Source organism: Gopherus flavomarginatus, chromosome 14 (genome assembly GCF_025201925.1).
Source record: "Gopherus flavomarginatus isolate rGopFla2 chromosome 14, rGopFla2.mat.asm, whole genome shotgun sequence".
NCBI classification, from domain to species: Eukaryota; Metazoa; Chordata; order Testudines; family Testudinidae; genus Gopherus; species Gopherus flavomarginatus.
Genome location: NC_066630.1, coordinates 41,326,802 through 41,343,550, shown reverse-complemented (window position 1 = coordinate 41,343,550; position 16,749 = coordinate 41,326,802). Strand labels below are relative to the sequence as shown.

Sequence of the window (16,749 nt, the reverse complement as noted above, 5' to 3'; positions counted from 1 at the left end):
GCCTGCCGTACATGGTGTATTCCCATTATCTTTATATTTTTATTGATCCTGCATTGTAAGCTCTGATTTACAGAGAAGGAAATTACTGTAAAAATCAGGTATTTTCCAGGAACTCCTCTTCTTCCCTTCAGTGCTGGTGAAAGCAACAAACAGCGTCACCTGAAATACTGGGCCAGCTCTGCAGCGGAGTACTAGTACAGCACATTCCCACCCAGGGTATGTCTACACTGCAAGCCAGAGGTGTGTCATACCCAAGCCAGCTTTGATCCAGCCTGTGCTGTGCTGCCACTCGATCAAAGCTAGCTCGAGGGTGTCTACACGTGCTGCAGTTACACTCCTGATGTCAGTGTAGAGGTACCCACAGTGAGTCCATAACACAACTTCCTCCCTTGCTCCTGTGCTGGCAGAAAATTCTGAAGTAACACACAGGCTGCAGGCATCCCCTTGCCATCTTGCAATCTCTTGGAATTTTATCGCAAGTCTTTCAGTACTTGGTGTTGTTCGTAAGGGCCCAGCTGCCGGAGCCATATCATTACAAAAGAAATCTCAGCTTTTATTTAAAAAAACAAAACGTGACTTGTGCTTGAAAATGTGAAGCGAATATGACCTAAAGGCCAGAAACCAGAAGACCGAGAAAGGACCTCCCATTTATTATTTTAAAAAGTCCCATAATTTTAAAACCAAGCATGTGATTTTTGAAAGCTTGGGGTTGGCAATACCGAACTCAATTATAGTAGAGGAGAAGCTGGATATTAGTCAGCAGTGTGCCCTTGTTGCCAAGAAGGCTAACGGCATAGTGGGCTGTATTAGTAGGAGCATTGCCAGCAGATCGAGGGAAGTGATTATTCCCCTCTATTTGGCACTAGTGAGGCCACATCTGGAGTATTGCGTCCAGTTTTGGGCCCTCCAGTACAGAAAGAATGCTGACAAATTGGAGAGAATCCAGCAGAGGACAACAAAAATGATCAGGGGGCTGGGGCACATGACTTGAGGATGCATGATGATTAGTGGGGAGGGATAGCTCAGTGGTTTGAGCATTGGCCTGCTAAATCCAGGGTTTGTGAGCTCAATCCTTGAGGGGGCCATTTGGGAATTGGTCCTGCCCTGAGCAGCAGGGGACTAGATGATCTCTTGAGGTCCCTTCCAACCCTAATAATCTAGGATATTTTCTGTTTATTATCTAACACTTACTTAATGATTCCCAACATTCTTGTTCTCTTTTTTTTACTGCTGCTGCACATTGAGTGGATGTTTTCAGTGAACTATCCACAATGACTCCAAGATCATAGAATCAATCATAGAATATCAGGGTTGGAAGGGACCTCAGGAGGTCATCCAATCCCACCCCATGCTAAAAGCAGGACCAATCCCCAACGAAATCATCCCAGCCCAGGGCTTGTCAAACCTGACCTTAAAAACCTCTAAGGAAGGAGATTCCACCACCTCCCTAGGGAACTCATTCCAGTGCTTCACCACCATTCTAGTGAAAAAAGTTTTCCTAATAGCCAACCTAAACCTTCCCCCACTGCAACTAGAGACCATTACTCCTTGTTCTGTCATCTGGTACCACTGAGAACAGTGCAAGATCGCTTTCTTGAGTGGTAACAGCTAATTTCCCCATCATTTTATATGCATAGTTGGGATTATGTTTTTCAATGTGCATTACTTTGCATTTATCAACATAGAATTTCATCTGCCATTTTGTTGCCCAGTCACCCAGTTTTGTGAGATCCTTTTGTAGCTCTTCACAGTCTCCCTGGGACTTAACAATCTTGGATAGTTTTGTAAAATCTGCAAATTTTGCCACCTCACTGTTTACCCCTTTTTCCAGATCATTTATGAATATATTGACTAGGACTGGGGAGGGATAGCTCCAGGGTTTAAGCATTGGTCAGCTAAACCCAGGCTTGTGAGCTCAAGCCTTGAGGGGGCCATATAGGGATCTGGGGTAAAAATCTGTCAGGGATGGTGCTTGGTCCTGCTATGAAGGCAGGGGGCTGGACTCAATAACATTTCAAGGTCCCTTCCAGTTCTGTGAGATAGGAATATCTCCATATTATTATAGTACAGACCCTTGAGGGACACCACTATTTACCTCTCTCCATTTTGAAAACTGACCATTTATTCCTGCCCTTTGTTTCCTATCTTTTAAGCAGTTACCAGTCCATGAGAGGACCTTCCCTCATACCATGACAGCTTACTTTCCTTAAGAGCTTCGGTGAGGGACCTTGTCAAGGGCTTTCTGAAAATCTAAGTACACTATATTCACTGGATCCCTCTTGTCCACATGCTTATTGACCCTCTCAAAGAATTCTAATAGATTGGTGAGGCATGATTTCCTTTTACAAAAACCATGTTGACTTTTCCCCCAACAAATTATGTTCATCTATGTGTCTGACAATTTTGTTCTTTACTGTAGTTTCAACTAGTTTGCCCAGTGCTGAAGTCAGGCTTACTGGTCTGTAATTGCTGGGATCACCTCTGGAGCCCTTTTTAAAAATTGGCATCACATTAGCTATCCTCCAGTCATCTGGTACAGAAGCTGATTTAAATAATAGGTTACAAACTAGAGTTAGTAGTTCTGCAATTTCACATTTGAGTTCCTTCAGAACTCTTGGATGATACCATCTGGTCCTGGTGACTTATTACTGTTTGGGTTATCCATTTGTTCCAAAATCTCCTCTAATGACACCGCAATCTGGGAGTTCCTCAGATATGTCACCTAAAAAGAACGGCTCAGGTTTGGGAATCTCTCTTACATCCTCAGCCGTGAAGACTGACACAAAGAATTCATTTAGTTTCTCCACAATAGCCTTATGGTCCTTGAGTGCTCCTTTACATCTCGATCGTCCATTGGCTCCACTGGTTGTTTAGGAGGCTTCCTGCTTCTGATGTACTTAAAAATGGTTTTGCTAGTACTTTGAGTCTTTGGCTAGCAGTACTTCAAATTCTTTTTTGGCCTTTCTAATTATATTTTTACACTTCATTTGCCAGTGTTTATGCTCCTTTCTATTTTCCTCACTAGGATTTAACTTCCACTTTTTAAAGGATGCCTTTTTGCCTCTAATTGCTTCTTTTACTTTGTTGTTTAGCCATAGTGGCACTTTTTTGGTTCTCTTACTGTATTTTTAATTTAAGTTGAGCCTCTATTATGGTGTCTTTAAAAAGTTTCCATGCAGCTTTCAGGGATTTCACTTTTGGTGCTGTACCTTTTAATTTCTGTTTAACTTCCTCATTTTTGTGTAGTTCCACTCTGAAATTAAATGCTACAGTGTTAGGCTGCTGTGGTGTTTCCTCAGCCACAGGGTTGTTAAGTTTGATTACATTATGATCACTATTACCAAGTAGTCGAGCTATAAAGACTTTTTGGACCAGATCCTGTGCTCTGCTTAGAACTAAATCTAAAACTGCCTAGAACTAAATCTAGAACTGCCTCCCCTTTGTGGGTTCCAGGACTAGCTGCTCCAAGAAGTAGTCATTTAAAGGCATCAAGAAACTTTATCTCTGCATCCCGTCCTGAGGTGACATGTACCCAGTCAATATGGGGATAGTTGAAATCCCCCATTATTATTATTATTGAGTTTTTATTTTTATAGCCTCTCTAATCTCCCTGAGCATTTCATAGTCACTAGCACCATCACCATCCTGATCAGGTGGTCGGTAATATATCCCTACTGCTATATTCTACGTATTCGAGCATGGAATTACTATCCATAGAGATTCTATGGTACACTTTGGTTCATTTAAAATTTTTACTTCTTTTGATTCGATGCTTTCTTTGACATATAGTGCCACTCCCACCCCAGCACGACCTGTTCTGTCCTTCCGATATATTTTGTACCCTGGTATTACTGTGTCCCATTGATTATCCTCATTCCACCAAGTTTCTGTGATGCCTGTTATCTCAATATCCTCACTTAATACGAGACACTCTAGTTTCACTCATCCTATTATTTAGACTTCTAGCATTTGTATATAAGCATTTTAACAACTTGTCACTTTTTAGCTGTCTGCCATTACATGATGTAATTGGATGGGCTTCTCTTTCATTTGACATACTTGTGTGCTACCATTGCTTCATTGCTGTTGGTACTCCAGCTAACTCAGGTGTATCTACACATGCTTCAATCACACTGCCTGAGTGCCGTGTGCCCTAATCTATTTGCCCAAGGTCTCTGGCAGAATAGGGACTTGACTCTGGGTGGCTGGAATTCCAGGCTAGCACATTAGTCTCTGGACTAGCCTTCCTCTCCTCTGCTCTTCTCCAGCCCTGCTCCAGAAGGACGATTGATCACTGTGATGCTGGACAATTGAAGGTGTGAGGCAGAAAGGGAAATAAGGGGAACGATCAGATGAGCAGCTTAGGGGATGCCTCCGTGAAAACAACTCTGGTGGAGTTTGGAGGAGATGAGCCACTGTTAAGTCCATTTCCCACTTCCTCCCCTCTTTTTTGGGCCATTTCCTGAAGTTCCTACTTAGGCAAAACTCCCATTAATTTCAGTGAGAGAGTTGCCTATAGACTGATTGAGGATTCTGGAATTTCATTCTGGTATCCTCTCCACCTTGTATCCCTTCCCATCCCTTTTACCTTTCTAAAACAGCAATTCCCTTTGGTTTCAACCCTATGGAGTTTATTGTCTTGCCTGTGAGTAATAAGTTTTCCTTTGGCCGCTCTTAGTTCCGTGAGGATGATCTCACTCCCATATTTTAAGTGTTTCATTTCTTGTTATTCATTTTTTTTCCTCTGGTAAATGTCTCTTAGTGGTTTTGTGCTTCTCCTTAGCAGATGCTCCCAGTCATAGCTTCCAGCGTGGCATCCCAGAGGGCTTCCACTTTAGGATGAAAGATACTGTTATTATCTAGGCCCTGTGGTCCAATGAAATTCTTTAAGCTGTTCTATAAATCTGGGCGTAATTTAATAAGTGACTATAGATTTTCCATCTCGGGGGCTTTACTTTTCTCATGAATTGCTATTAACTGCAGTGTTTATCACAAGAGGCTTCTCGTTAGAAGGCAGTATAGCTAGCACTGTGTGTATAAGCAAAAGGGATGGTCAAAATGTTCTGGCCTAGGTGGCTGATGCAGGGCCTCTGGGCCCAGATCCTCAAAGGCATTTAGGCTTCTCTCTTCCATGGAAATCAAAGAATGAAATCAGTGGAACCAAGAGGAGATGAGACTCTAGCTAGCACATGGGCAGGTGAAGGATTCACAGTCATTTCTGGGCCCTCTGGACTGCAGTTCAGAAATGTTCACACTTTTTGTTCTCCTCTCATGAGAGTTCATATGAGCGAAGTTTTGAGATGAGAAATGTTCATCAGAAGCACATTTCAGACAGGGGCATCATTTTCTATGGATTAAGGGGTGCAATTCCCTCCCCCCAAGACTTTGGTTTGCCCCACTGTCCTCAATTTTTTGTCTATATGCTCCACTTCTCCCTCGCCCCAACTTTTTATGGGATATCATTTAATCACATGTAACGTTCTATATGCTGACACAACTTTTCCCCCTGCCAGAATTTTTCTGAAAGAACAACCCTGATTTCAAGCCTGTAGCCAAGATTCAGTCGAGTTAAGGGAATAAAAGATCATTTTATGGCAAAATGAAACTTGTTTCAGGTGGAAATGTAAGTGACTTGCAAAGGACATGTCAGCCAATGAGAAAACGGAAACAGCACCATGGAACTTTGGGAACGAGGCACAACACTTAACTAGCAAATGCCAAGTATTGACTAGCTGATGAAAGGTCAAAGTTTCAAAAGTACCTAAGTGATTTAGGAGATGAAATCCCATTTTCAAAAGTGACTTAGGCACTTTGGAGCCTAAATTTCATTGAGAGTCTATGGGATGTAGGCTCCCGGGGCCAGATTTTCAAAGTTATTTAGGCACGTAAGGAATAAATCCCTCCGGGTGTCTGTCTGCATCTTTTTGAAATTTAGCCCTAAATTCCATTTTCAAGAGTGACACAGGCACCTAATATTACAGATACAGTCAAATACAGATGGTCCCCGACTTATGCAAGCATTCCATTCCAGAACACCTTGCGTAACTCAAATTTTGTGTAAGTTGGAAACTATACCCGACCATTACACAAAAAAATCAAACAAAAAAGACCCACCTCATATTTCTAGCTTACGGAACTTTTTCCGTAAATGCGGATTTGCATAAGTCGGGTTTGCGTAACCCAGGTGGTGTCTGTAAGGAATTTGTGGATATTAACCTAGAACGACCAAAGCTTACTCTCAAAGCCAGTTCGTATTGCTGCTGCTATGTTTGCTCTTCACTTACGCTAGTCAGCAGCATATGTGGTTGTAAAGCTGTCACTGGAAGCTCTGAGCCTTTTCTAACATTAGATTCTGCCCCCCCCAGGGAATTTCCCATCATTACTACAGCAGATATAGCACAGTGGTGGTTTGCTGTAGTGTAAACAAGGCTCTGGGGGATGCTGCTCTTTTTCAGCTGTCTGCACGTGCTCTGAGCAGAGCTAGGTGATGTGGTTGGAAGGCCATTGGTGCCAGCAGTATGTCTACACTAGAGTTCAGATCATTGCTGCTACCAGGGGCCCTGTACCTGTGGCAGCTACAATGGGCGTTTCAGGGATAAAAGGCTAGTGTAGATGCAGCCAGAAAGACCTGTCAGAAAGAAATTCTCACCCTTTCAAAGGCCACTGGCCTCCAGATAGAAGAAAGTTACAGCAAGTGGGTGTGACTAATTGGAGCTATTTATAGACAGACTGCGGTGCAATGCCACCAAGATCCTTACAGGTGCTTAGCCTTGCCACGTAGAGATTTAGCTGTGATGCACATGTGTGATTTGGGTGAGTGACTGTTTTTAAGGCTCTGGATGTAGTGTTCTTTGGGATGCAATGCGCTAGCTGGAAGGTGACTCCTCTGTGATGACACACACACCTCTTTCCTCCACAGGTATAGTTTCATTGCACAGAAACTGCACTGTCTCTCATTTTTCAGCATAGCTCTTTTTTTTGGTGAGGCAAGAGAAAAAAATCTTTAACGTGCCCTCCTCCCCTCTTTTCCCAACACATCACTGCCCCGCAATACATCAGTATCTTTCCCCCTTAGTTCTTTGCTCCAATGAAATGCAAAGACACCAACATCAGCCTGTAACAGGGTGCAGACTCATCACAGCGGCACCTCCTGCTGGTTGGTTTGGGAATTAGCTCTTTCAGCAGTACGCCTTCGCTAGTGGTGTCTCACTCACCATTACTCTCGTGTTCTCCACTGTCCTCACAGTCAGACCCACTGCGGCATCTGCTTCTGGACACTGCCCTCCTTCCGGGGACCAGCAGCTTCTGGATCTATCCCTCACCTCAGTGGCTCACTGCAGTACTCAGTCTAGCCCCTTCCCCCAAGGGTAAACTGCAGTCTGGCTTAGCCACTCTCATCACTGGCAAGTTGAGGGAAAGAGGGGAGGCCAGGCCTGCACTCCAGGCCCCAACCCAGGGACCCTCTAGCCTCAGCCACTTACTGCCCTCCTCCAACTCTCCTCTACTACCTACTTCCCTGGGCCACTTCCCTGTCACCCCAGCACCTTCTCTGCCCCTTTGTGTCAGGGTCCCAGTCTGGCAGTCATCAACCCAGAGCTCTCCCATCCTCTGCTGGCCTGGCCCTGCCCTGCCCTGCCCTGCCCAGCTCTGCTCTGCTGTATCTTAGTGCTTCTCTAAGAGTCAGTTCTTCTTCCTTTGCCTTCCAGGGAGAGACTGAGCTCCTCTCAGCCCTGCAGTCTTTTTATAGGGCCCCGCCTGGCCGTGATTGGCTGCTTTCAAGCCACCACTTGATTGGCTCCCAGTAGGCCCTTCCAGGACACGGCCACACTGTATCTGCATGCAAAGTGATCTCTCTGTGAGATGCAGCATGACCTGCCCTCCTCTTTACAGCCTAAAATACTCAGATGTGGTCCATTAGTTACTCATACTCGGTTCCCGCAGCAGCTGGGAGCAGTGACAGTTGAGCAGTTTCATGCATACGGTGTGTCTGCACTGCAATCCGGACAGTATTCATAGGCACACGTGAGTGAGCATTGATCAAAGGAGCTCAGGGAAAATAGTAGTGTTGCCATGGTAGCGTGGGCTAGCTGTCCAAGTATGTACCCGGATCCTGGGTGGGATTGTACTCGAGTAGCTAGCCCAGGATGCCACAGCTACTCTGTTTTTAGCCAGCTAGCTCAGTCAAGGCTAGCTGTGATATGCCTACATATGCAGCAATTGTGCCTCCTGATTGCCAGGTAGATGTACCCATAGAGACATCAGCACCCGTCCTGTGACCTCACTCTGCCAAGTTCTGGAGTGGTTGCATGGAGAGGATGGACGGGGTAGCTTTGGGAATTTCACATCAATATTTTCCCCCTCGGGTGCAGGCATTTTCACAGTATGCTTATGTTTAAACCTAATTTCATTTTCAAGGTTCAGCCCTGGAGGACATAAGTCTATCATTGAACCCGAACCAACAAATGAGCAGAAAACTCAGCAGGAGTCCCAGGCAGCCTCAGAACAAACTGGCAGCAGCATTTCTGTGAGGTTTGTACAGAAATCATCAGCCTCAAGAGTTTGATTCTATAGGGGACCCATTCTACCACAGCCGTCCCGTCTGTGAGCTGTCAGCTGCATTTCAGTGAGTGCGACCAGGGCCATCCTAGAGGATCTGGCTGTCACAGATGGCCTTTCCCAGCAGCCCAGTGGGACTTGAGCTCTTCTCAGTTAGATTTCCCCCTAATGCAGGCTGCAGAAGGTAAACATCTATTGGCTACTTGGCAAAACTGCAAAGCTCTGGTGACTTATTCCTTTTCTCTCCGAATGTTTCACCAGAAACTCCAGAGAGATGGATGTGGAGAAACATGCCAATGGGACGAGTAAAGAGGAGACCCAATGCAAAGAGCCGCTGGACAGAAATGATTCCTCAGAAATAAAGGTAGCAATTCCTCTAGCCCTATTGCCTGGATCCCATGAAGTCCGAGTCATTCACCTGCTTGACCTGCTCACTCCAGCAGAACCCTACTAGTCCCCTTCCCTACCTTTCCCCACCTGTAAAATGGGGGTAGTGCTACTGACTTCCTTTGTTTTGAGGTAGAATGATGAAAAATAGTGGCAAAGAGCTGGGTATTGTCATTATGACGTTGTGAAGCACACAGAATTCAAGAGGTGGCAAAGTTAAGTTTGCAGTATGTTCTGGTTAAGGGTTGCCAGGTGGTCAGTGATAAGAATTTAACTGTCATAATGGAGTATTCACTCTGGAAAATTTTCTCTTGACTGGGAAAAATGGTGCTCACTGACCCTAAATACATTGTGAGCCACATTTTCAAATACAGGCCTCTAGTGTATTCAGCATTGTCTGCTTCGTTGTGTAACGCTGACAGACCCCTGTCATCGGCAGGCAGGATTGAACTTGCGACCTCTGGAGCTTGGTACATAAGCTGAAAGCCAGCGGGCTGTTAGCTAAGGCTGTAGAGCAGACACATTTAATTCTCTCTCACTAAGTGGTCTCGGTGCCACTAGATGGGACAGAACACCACACCCAGGAGGTGTGTGGGTTACAGTTGCTAGGTGAACCAGGTAAATGCATATATTAGTAGCTAAGTATGGACCTAACTGCACCTCTTGCTTCATTTGCACATCTGTTGTGTGCAGACACTTTTCTGAACCTGGGTCTGGGCCTTTGCCTTTTGATGAGGTGTCCCTATGTACGTGCAGTACAATAATGTATGCAGCAGGCATGCTATGTTCAGAGACAGACCCAGCCAGGAGCAAAATGGCTGCAGTGTTCGTTGTGAAAAGGAAGGGCCGGGCTCAAGATTGGGAGTGGCAGTTTGATTGCCCTAGCTCAGTGGCTCTCAACCTTTCCAGACAACTGTACCCCAAGTTTCACCTCACTTAAAAATGACTTGCTCACAAAATCAGGCATAAAAATACAAACATGTGACAGCACACTATTACGGACCAATTGTTGACTTTCTCATTTTGACCATTGGGGCCGTCTCCAGCATTTTTGCTGCCCCAAGCGGCGCAAAAAAAAAAAAAAAAGCCACAATCGGCAGCAGCTCTACCACCACCGCATCATTCTTCGGCAGCAGGTCCTTCCCTCCAAGAGGGACTGAGGGACCTGCACCGAATTGCCGCCGAAGAGCTAGACATGCCGCCTGTCTCTGTTGGCTGCCCCAAGCACCTGCTTGCTGCCCTGGTGCCTGGAGCCGGCCTTGTTGACCATTGTGATACAGCATGGCCAGAGGGCAGCAGGAGCGGGTAGAAGGGAGCCTTATTCCTGTAAGGAGAAGAAAGTTTGCTACAGATTAACTAGAGCACCTGAAGCCAGAGCACCTGCAGTCAGTCATATGATAAAAACCCCTGCTTCAATCAGACAGTGTGGGAGTTTAAGCGGAAAGAATTGGTGTTGGAGCAGAGAACAGTTTGAAGGAGTTGGAGCAGAGAGGATTGGTGTTGGAGCAAAGAACAGTTTGGAGGAGTTGGAGCAGGGAGGATTGGTGTTGGAGCAGAGAACAGTTTGAAGGAGTTGGAGCAGGGAGGATTGGTGTTGGAGCAGAGAACAGTTTGAAGGAGTTGGAGCAGAGAGGATTGGTGTTGGAGCAGAGAACAGTTTGAAGGAGTTGGAGCAGAGAGGATTGGTGTTGGAGCAAAGAACAGTTTGGAGGAGTTGGAGCAGGGAGGATTGGTGTTGGAGCAGAGAACAGTTTGAAGGAGTTGGAGCAGAGAGGATTGGTGTTGGAGCAGAGAACAGTTTGGAAGAGTTGGAGCAGAGAGGATTGGTGTTGGAGCAGAGAGGATTGGTGTTGGAGCAAAGAACAGTTTGGAGGAGTTGGAGCAGGGAGGATTGGTGTTGGAGCAGAGAACAGTTTGAAGGAGTTGGAGCAGGGAGGATTGGTGTTGGAGCAGAGAACAGTTTGAAGGAGTTGGAGCAGAGAGGATTGGTGTTGGAGCAGAGAACAGTTTGAAGGAGTTGGAGCAGAGAGGATTGGTGTTGGAGCAGAGAACAGTTTGGAAGAGTTGGAGCAGAGAGGATTGGTGTTGGAGCAGAGAGGATTGGTGTTGGAGCAGAGAACAGTTTGAAGGAGTTGTCGCAGAGAGGATTGGTGTTGGAGCAGAGAGGATTGGTGTTGGAGCAGAGAACAGTTTGAAGGAGTTGGAGCAGAGAGGATTGGTGTTGGAGCAGAGAACAGTTTGGAGGAGTTGGAGCAGAGAGGATTGGTGTTGGAGCAGAGAGGATTGGTGTTGGAGCAGAGAACAGTTTGGAAGAGTTGGAGCAGAGAGGATTGGTGTTGGAGCAGAGAACAGTTTGAAGGAGTTGGAGCAGAAAGGATTGGTGTTGGAGCAGAGAACAGTTTGAAGGGAAGCAGAGGACAGTCTGGAGAAGCGCTGCGGTGAGCTGAGAAGTCCAAGACCCTAGGTAAGGGGCACCTGGCTTGTGCAGAAGGAGGGCAGGAAGCCCTCCACAAGCTGAAGGGCAGGAGAGGGAAAGTAGCCCAGGAGAAGGAACCATCAGTTCAAGTGGCTCACCACTATCCTCAGGGCCCCTGGGCTGGGACCTGGAGTAGAGGGTGGGCCCAGGTCCCTCCCTTTCCACTCCCCTCCTCTAGGACACTAGTGGGGCAATTAATATTCCAATTCGGGGCAAGAAATTGCGCCCTGAACACCCCCCCCCCCAAAGAAGAGAAAGCGTGAGACCCATCATAATAGTGCCGGCAATTTGCCACACCATATAATCGTAAAATATAAAATAAATCGATTGCTGTGGCTGCACAGGCGACCCATACGGTGTATAGTATATAGTGTATAGTATATACAAGTCATTGTATGACATTTTAGTTTGTACTGACTTCACTAATGCTTTTTATGCAGCCTGTTGTAAATCTAGACAAATCTCTAGATGAGTTGATGTACTGCCTGGAAGAGCTCTGAGTACACGTACACCTGGTTTGAGAACCACTACCCTAGCTTGTGCTGCTTGTTTCATAGATGCTAATGGTGGGTGCTGATGAAGTGGAAAGTATTTCTCGGACTCAGAGCCCGGCAGAGCTCAAGGAATCACTGTGGTTTGTGGAGCCAGAAGACCTTCTTGCAACAGGGGTGGAAGAAGTAAGCAGGAGATTCACTGGATTTAAGACTGTTCTCTCACTCCATTGTCTCTTGCCTCACTTCTAAGGATCATTCCCAGGGACACTCCTGTAGCAGCCCCACAAAATGCCCTATACCATACACTGTACGATGCTGCCATCATTGCAACATGTGTTAACTGGTTCTAAGTCTCGTGGACCTTAAAGTCTATGTATCTTTTAGAACCTTTCTTCTGAAGAGCAGTAACACCTTTCTGAGGGAAAGCTCCCATTGACTTCCCTTTCACTGATTTCAGTAAAAGCTTTGCCTGGATAGAGTGTAAAGACTTCAATACACATCCCTTCACTAATTAATTGGTTAATAATAACAATTCTGGCAGTGCCTATTTCCTTAGCACTGGAATGGAGAATAGCGTGTTAGGAGTAAGCCAAACTGAGTCACTATGTCTTGCATTGGGCTCTGCTGACTCTTACTTTGTCTGAAGGCCCTTCAAGGGCTGGGAATTCCAGTGAAGAGGAACATCACCTGAGGGGACATCCTGCCACCCATAGGTCTCCAAGGCTGCACTATTGATGCCTTATGACCATGGAGACTATGTATCCCCTATGCCCCTTCAGTTTAGATCAGGGAGGTTGTAAGCCGGAGATTAGTGCCTGCCCCATTGGAGGAGCCAGTATCGTCTGTGCCTTGCTCCAAACAGCTGCTGTCAGAGTAGAATGCCAGGGCATTTGACAGGATGAAGGATGAAGCTCTTCTGAAGTTGCTATCCATTGATTTCTGCACTTTGAAATGTTTAACTGTGTTGTATCTGCCATGCTCCGCCCTCTCCCCCTACCCCCCGCCACCAGGTGTTTGACATCTTGCCCCTCTATGGAATGCTGCAACCCAACGAGAGTCAGCAGGTCTCATTCACCTTTTATGGTCACGCCGACATCACTGCCCGGGCCAAGGCGCTGTGCAAAGTCGAGGGAGGCCCTACCTATGAGATCATGCTGAGCGGAGAGGCTTCACTCATCAGTTACGCCTTTGACATAAAGGAGATTGACTATGGGCTGCAGGTAAAACACAGGAGAGGCCTGAGTTTCAGAGCCACCAACTTCCATTCAACTGGCCGGATGTGCCATCATCCCGTGCTGTCATATGTCCCCTTCTGACAGGTTGCCCCTATCTCTGGATACCGTTATACAGCCTTCACAACCCCTCTCTCACTGTCCGCAGAACCTCCTCTGCAATATACACCTGTATCCCAACAATCTCTTTCTTAAGGGCAGCATAACCTCTTCAGTCTTTGGCCATCATGAAGCCCTGCATATTCTGGTATCTACTGTTCTTGGGCTTAGTAAAAGGGAAGCAGTAGAAGTAAGATTGCTGTTGCTTGTAGGAAAAATGATTCTATCGATTAACTCCAGCCGCACTAGTAAAGGTCAGTCAGTTTCATGCCATGATCAGTCCTGTGCATGGGATTCCTTTGCTGGTACAGTAGGAAACAGGACGAATGTACTATGTTGTAGAGGAATTTTAATGAACCTGCACATTAATGAAGGAAAAATAAACCCTTGAAGGATCTGTGTTAGTTTTCAGATTCATCCTGCCCATGGAGGGAGCTGTTCATTAGAAAACGTGGCAGCCCCAGTGACAGCGAGATATGGGAAATCTGAGGTTTTCCGTTACTTAGAGACCAGCCTCCTTGACCATGTAGAGAAAGACAGAGGAGGGGGAGTTTAGAGACACATGACATGCCTTCAGAGTCTGTAGGAGAATACTTAGTAATTAGTGACATTTGGTTTCTACTTCTGCAAATGCCTGAAAACAAATTAAAGGCAGTGGGGCAGTTTCATCCATGTATTAAAGCACCACAGATGAATTGAGCTCCTTTCCTTTAACCAGTCATTCAGTTTTCTGTGTTGCCTTTTCACCATTAATAGTGTATTTAGCTAGAACCCAGTAATTGTAGACCAAATGGTGTGAGACTGAGATATCAGAATCAAAACTCAAAGAACCACTGGTTCACTTAAACCAACTAAAAAAGACCAAAGAGAGTATTATAGAAATCTCTTTAGATGTTAACGCGCCTATTGTATTCCTTTTCCTACCAGTGCAGGTTCCAAAAATACTTAGGCATAGGAGCATTTTCCTGTATACATCCTCCAGGCTCATCCAAGCAGTGTTGGACAGAATCGAGTCTTTACAACATTTTAAAAAATGCTTTCCCTGAGAGTGAATGATACGTTCATTCATTATTAAAATGATAATGTCAACTAACATCACATACATTGGATTATGCTATCACTGGAATGGGACAAATCTGCCCCGATCTATCTCCTTTGACTTCAGGGGAGTTATACCAGGGATCAGTTTGACCCAGGGAGTCCGAAATACAGGACTGTCTTCCAAAATAAATGGTTTGAAGTGTTGTAGCCGTGTTGGTCTCCAGTTATGAGAGAGACAAAGGTGGGTCCAATCCAATCTTTATTGGATTAACTGCTGTTGGTGGAAGGGACAAGCTTTCAACAGAAGTTGGTCCAAAAACAGATATCATCTCACCTATCTTATCTTTCCCATAAGAGGCGCATTTGGAAAATGGCAGCAAGGAATAGGAAATGTTCATGCTTTCTGGAGCTGAAGGGGATCTCCCAGTTATTTCTGTGCTCGTTCACAGCTTCTCCTGCTTACCAGATAGGAATTGCCAGGCTGGATTAGACCCCAGAGCCAGCCAGTCCAGTGTCCTGTCTCTGATATTGGCTCAGAGGCCTCAGAGGAAGGTGCAGGATCCTGAAGCAGGTAGTCATGGGACAAACTTCCCCCAGGAAATACCCCCATCAATTAGAGGCTAATTTACGCCCTGAAGCCAGGAGGATTTACATCCCCTCCAAAACTTCTCTTGCTTCCTGATTGCTATTTAAATCCTTTCTCTCATAAGTCTGCATGTTCTTACAGAATATCCAGTCCGTTCTGGATTCTTGCTGAGCTAGTGACCACAGCAACATGTTGTGGTAAAGAGTTCCACAGCCTAGCTGTGCACTGTCTGGAAGACTCTTTCCTTTGGGCCAGTCTCTTGCTTTCAATGAATATCCGCTTATCTGCCTGTTACGAGTATGTGGGAAGTGAATCTGAAAAAAAGCCTTGGTACTGACACTCCTGTTCCTCTCCTTTCCCCTCAGCTATTTGACCAAGTCATTGAAGCTGAAATCACGCTATGCAATAGCGGGAAGGTTGGATTTGGGTACATGGTACTGAACATGAGCCAGACCTCCGCCGACAACCCTCCGCCAGGAGTGCCACTGATCCTGCCTGCCACTGTGAGTTCTGTGACAGAGGGATGGAGCCCTGAGGGGCTAGAGTTAAAATCCTGGTACTGCGTGCCAGAGGCGCCACGAGTGCTGGTGGCTGGGCTGATCACCATTCCTAAGGGAAGCCCCCTCCTTGGCACGGCAAGGGCGATTGTCTAGCTGTGTTGCCAGAGGATGAGGATGTAAATCCAGCAGGGCAGATGATGGAAGGTTTTAGCTGCTGGGAGCTTGTGAAAGTCAAATGGACATGCTCCTTAATAGACTCCCTTAATATATTCTGAGTGGCAGGTGGCTCCCCTGTCAAACGACCAGCTGCAGGCGGCTCACGTGCTTTGGCCACGCTTTGAGCCCTGGCTTCTGGGAGCTTTGGGTTTGTGCTGACGATGGAACTGGATTGCACAGACTCTTTTTTCTTCCCAACAGAACCTGGGTCACATTGCCCAGCCCAGCCCAGCCAATCTCAGATCCTGGTCTGTAACCCAGCAAGATATACTCCTTCCCCACCTGCCCAATCACAGACGCCAGCTTATCCACCCGCTCCTTCAGCACGAGCGTGCTGGCGTCTCTTTCAAGTGCTCAGGAGGATACTTGTACGGGCACGTTTCGTTTAGGAACAGTCCTTGCTGTCTTTATGGGCTCAGAGATCTCAGGAGTGAGGAAAGCCCAGTGTGTCTCTGTTGCTCAGTTTCTCTTTCACGCACATTCCTGCTTTCTCAGCAGCAGGGCCGGTGCTACCATTAAGGCGAACTAGGCGGTTGCCTAGGGCACCAAGATTTGGGGGCGCCAAAAAGCAGTGTCCTCAATTTATTGTTAGAGCAGTTCCTCCCCGAGCACGCAGTCTCTGCTCCGCTTCTCCCACCTCCCAGGCTTGCAGCGCCAATCAGCTGTTTGGCACTGCAAGCCTGGGACGGGAGGAGAATTAGAGCGGGGACGGTGTGCTCGGGGAGGTGGCGGAGCAGAGGTGAGCTGGGGTGGGGAGGTACCGCATTTCTCCCTGGGCTGCAGGGGGGTGGGGAGCTGCCGCCGGGGGAGCGTCAGAATTGGGGGGGAGCTCCCATGGTGGGGGGGTGCCTCACGGCTGTGGGGGGAGGCACAAGGTGGAAGTTTCACCTAGGGCGCGAAACTTCCTTGCGCCGGCCCTGCTCAGCAGAGCTCTGAGTCACCTCCACTAGACACAGAGCTGCGTGCCTCTGCATTTGCTTGTGTTCTCTGCTTTGATGGGCTTTGCCTGCAGCTTGTGTTATTCTCCTTAGCGCATAGTACCGCCTGAGGTCCGGCTGGTCCTTGTGCTGCTGGATGGGCTGGGCTGGGGACTGGGAGGGCTTCCCCTGCTCCCGTGACTCTGCAACAGGCCCCCAGCAGAGCAGCAGGATGTTAGGGGGTG

General features: G+C 46.8%; 1 protein-coding gene across 5 annotated transcripts in view; it reads left to right on the top strand.

Annotated features, from left to right (window-relative positions):
- HYDIN (HYDIN axonemal central pair apparatus protein) overlaps window positions 1-16,749 on the top strand; it is a 382,125-nt gene that overhangs the window by 233,605 nt on the left and 131,771 nt on the right. For all 5 annotated transcript variants that reach the window (XM_050922316.1, XM_050922315.1, XM_050922318.1 and 2 more), the window contains exons 24-28: window positions 8,416-8,529; window positions 8,818-8,920; window positions 11,977-12,096; window positions 12,924-13,133; window positions 15,237-15,374. In XM_050922316.1, the coding sequence (XP_050778273.1) occupies window positions 8,416-8,529; window positions 8,818-8,920; window positions 11,977-12,096; window positions 12,924-13,133; window positions 15,237-15,374 (685 nt within the window). The remainder of the gene's footprint in view (window positions 1-8,415; window positions 8,530-8,817; window positions 8,921-11,976; window positions 12,097-12,923; window positions 13,134-15,236; window positions 15,375-16,749) is intronic.